We start from the raw sequence: 2,444 nt of genomic DNA, 5'->3' as shown, positions 1-2,444 counted from the left end.
CGGCTATTTTTTGGTTGCAGCCGTCATTGTTGTTTGGCGGGCCCGGGCTGGATTCGAACCCGCCACCTTAGGTGTGCGTGGCTGGTGCCTTAGCCACTTGAGCCACAGGCGCTGAGCCTGGATCAGCGTCTTGATCGCTGCCCTGTGTTATTCCTCAACATCCCAACATTTGGGGAAGCTGGGGGGGGGGAGCATATGGGAATACTCTGTACTATTTTATGATAAAGAGCTGAGGAAAAAATGAAGTTTCCTTTGGGGAAAAATGAACTGAAATGGAAAAGAGCAAAAGGTAAATGTGGCAAGAGAAGAATGTGGGGAAGACGCTGGGAAGCTGAGATGTCACATGCAGACGTCTGACGTGAGTTCCGCCTGCAATGCTGGCCACGAGCAAGGGCAGAGGGGCCTGGTGAGGCACCTCCTGGGCCCTAACAGGTAGGAAAGATCATGAAAGGGCAAGTCCATGGCTGCTGGATACTCGTTACCCAGCTGGCTTTTCTGCCACCTGACAAAGACTCCCCACCTGTTGCCCTGTGTGGCTAGGGACCATTTCATGCACAGGAGAGGTAGGTGGCCAGCCGACCGAGCGCGTGATGGCTCTGACAGCGAGTGTTGGACCCACAGCACACCACCCTCCAGTGTGTTTCTCTCCCTGCCATCTAATTTCATGCTGTGTATAAATACACGTGTCCTCCTACTGCCAGTGTGGAGGGAGTTCCACCTGCACTCACCAGGCCGACACACTTCTTCAGGATCGTCCAGAGGCTGAAGTCGCTCCTGGTGAACATGGGCGCAGGCAGGGATGTCCTGTGGGCACAAGAAGCATGTGTGAGATGCACCCAGCACAGGCAGCCTGCTTAACACAGCTTTTCTCTTTACTTTGTGTGTAAACATGGCATCCCCGCACCCTGGCACGGCTCTGGAGAGACAGCGAGTTGCAGGCTCCTGGGCAGTGTGGCTTCCCTCCTGGAGTGGGGCCAGGGCCACAGCCAAAGGGGGCCCCCTAGGGTCTCTTGCCCGGGGCAGCTGCAGGACCACAACCAGGGCAGGCCACAAGGGCACCGAGGATGAAATGACTGAAGGAAACCTTCCAGTCCCCTCTAGCCACATGTTTTTTTTCCTGGGGACTATCCCTCATGGGCAGTCTTCCACGTCTGCATCCTAAGACTTGAATCCCTGACCACTATGCCCAGCTGGCTGGGCCAGGGGAATACTAGCCCAGAGGCCTTATCTGGTGCTGAAATGAGGCACTGCCTTCACTCAGAGGGTGTCTGAGTGGAAATGTAAACTCAGGTTTTGAGTGAAGGTACGCTAGACCCCATGCACTGTTTGCTGGCAAGACACCAGAGGGCAGGGGCAGCTGGCCCCCTACTGCCCACAGTCCTCCCATGGACACACAGGGCCACTGCTCTGGAGTGTCTGATCTGCACCTGGCAGAACCCAAGAGTGATGACAGCACGTCCACCTGCCAGGCCCAGGCCAGAGCTACATCTCGGGACTGTCACATCAGAGCAGCAGGGTCAATGCTGCTGACCTCAGGGCGAGGGGAGGAGGACACAGCTGCTATGAGGCCAATGGATAGGAAGCCAGCATGCACAGAGCACTGGTGCCCAAGGCAGAGAACCAGCACTTGGCTCCACCCCATCAGGGTACTCAAGTATGTTCAAGGGTACGGCCACTCATGGACCTGGCTCTACAGAGGTCAAGAGAGGGTTGCCCAAGGGCATGACCCTTGCACAGAGATAGGAAGAAAAAGAACTAAAGAGATGGAGGAGGAAGAAAGAAGCCCTAGGCCAAAAATATAGCATGGACCAGAGCACAGACATGGGAAAGTCCAGACACGCCCAAGGACTTGAAAGAGGCTCCTGTGGCCAGGACCAGAGGCAGCACAGCAGGCTTGGGCAGCCAGAGCCAAAGGGGCGGGTGTAGAGGCTGTCCAGTCTTCATCCTAAGAGGAGTGCAACCTCACAGCTCACCGTCCAAACGGGGACATGTCTGCAGGTGAAAGGGGTGCTACTCAGAGTCATGTGGGGCCAGGATTGTGAGGCTGTCCCGGGCAATCCTTTCTGGCAAAGTGGGGAGGTGGCACCATCAACCTCTTTTAAAAAATGCTTCTGGATGTAGGAGGAAGAAGAGAGGGGACAAACTTGGAGGCTCCTCAGGAAACAGTAGTGATAGGGGGAGAGGGGTTATGGTCGGGGGTAGAGAAAGCATTTAAAGGGCTGGATGTAGAGAAGGGTGGGGCTGCCACGTACAGTGGGGAGTGGGGAAGATGCGGGGTCCAGGCCACAGAGAAGCCCTCCCTGCCCTTAGACACCACCTGTGAAGTGCTCACAGACCCTGCGGAGAGGCCCTCCCTGCCCTCAGATAGCACCTGTGAAGAGCTCCCAGACCCTGCGGAGAGGCCCTCCCTGCCCTCAGCACATGTGAAGGGCTCCCAGACCCTG

At 56.5% G+C, this 2,444-nt stretch overlaps 1 protein-coding gene across 1 annotated transcript in view; it reads right to left on the bottom strand.

Moving 5' to 3' along the window:
- OSBPL2 (oxysterol binding protein like 2) overlaps nucleotides 1–2,444 on the bottom strand; it is a 49,476-nt gene that overhangs the window by 26,153 nt on the left and 20,879 nt on the right. Inside the window, exon 4 of the mRNA XM_003787759.3 lies at nucleotides 729–804. Coding sequence (XP_003787807.1) covers nucleotides 729–804 — 76 coding nt within the window. The remainder of the gene's footprint in view (nucleotides 1–728; nucleotides 805–2,444) is intronic.

The sequence above is a fragment of the Otolemur garnettii genome, unplaced genomic scaffold (assembly GCF_000181295.1).
Source record: "Otolemur garnettii isolate 467f Iridium unplaced genomic scaffold, OtoGar3 scaffold00023, whole genome shotgun sequence".
NCBI lineage: Eukaryota > Metazoa > Chordata > Mammalia > Primates > Galagidae > Otolemur > Otolemur garnettii.
The sequence above is the reverse complement of the archived record's forward strand: the minus strand, read 5'-3'. Positions and strand labels throughout refer to the sequence as shown.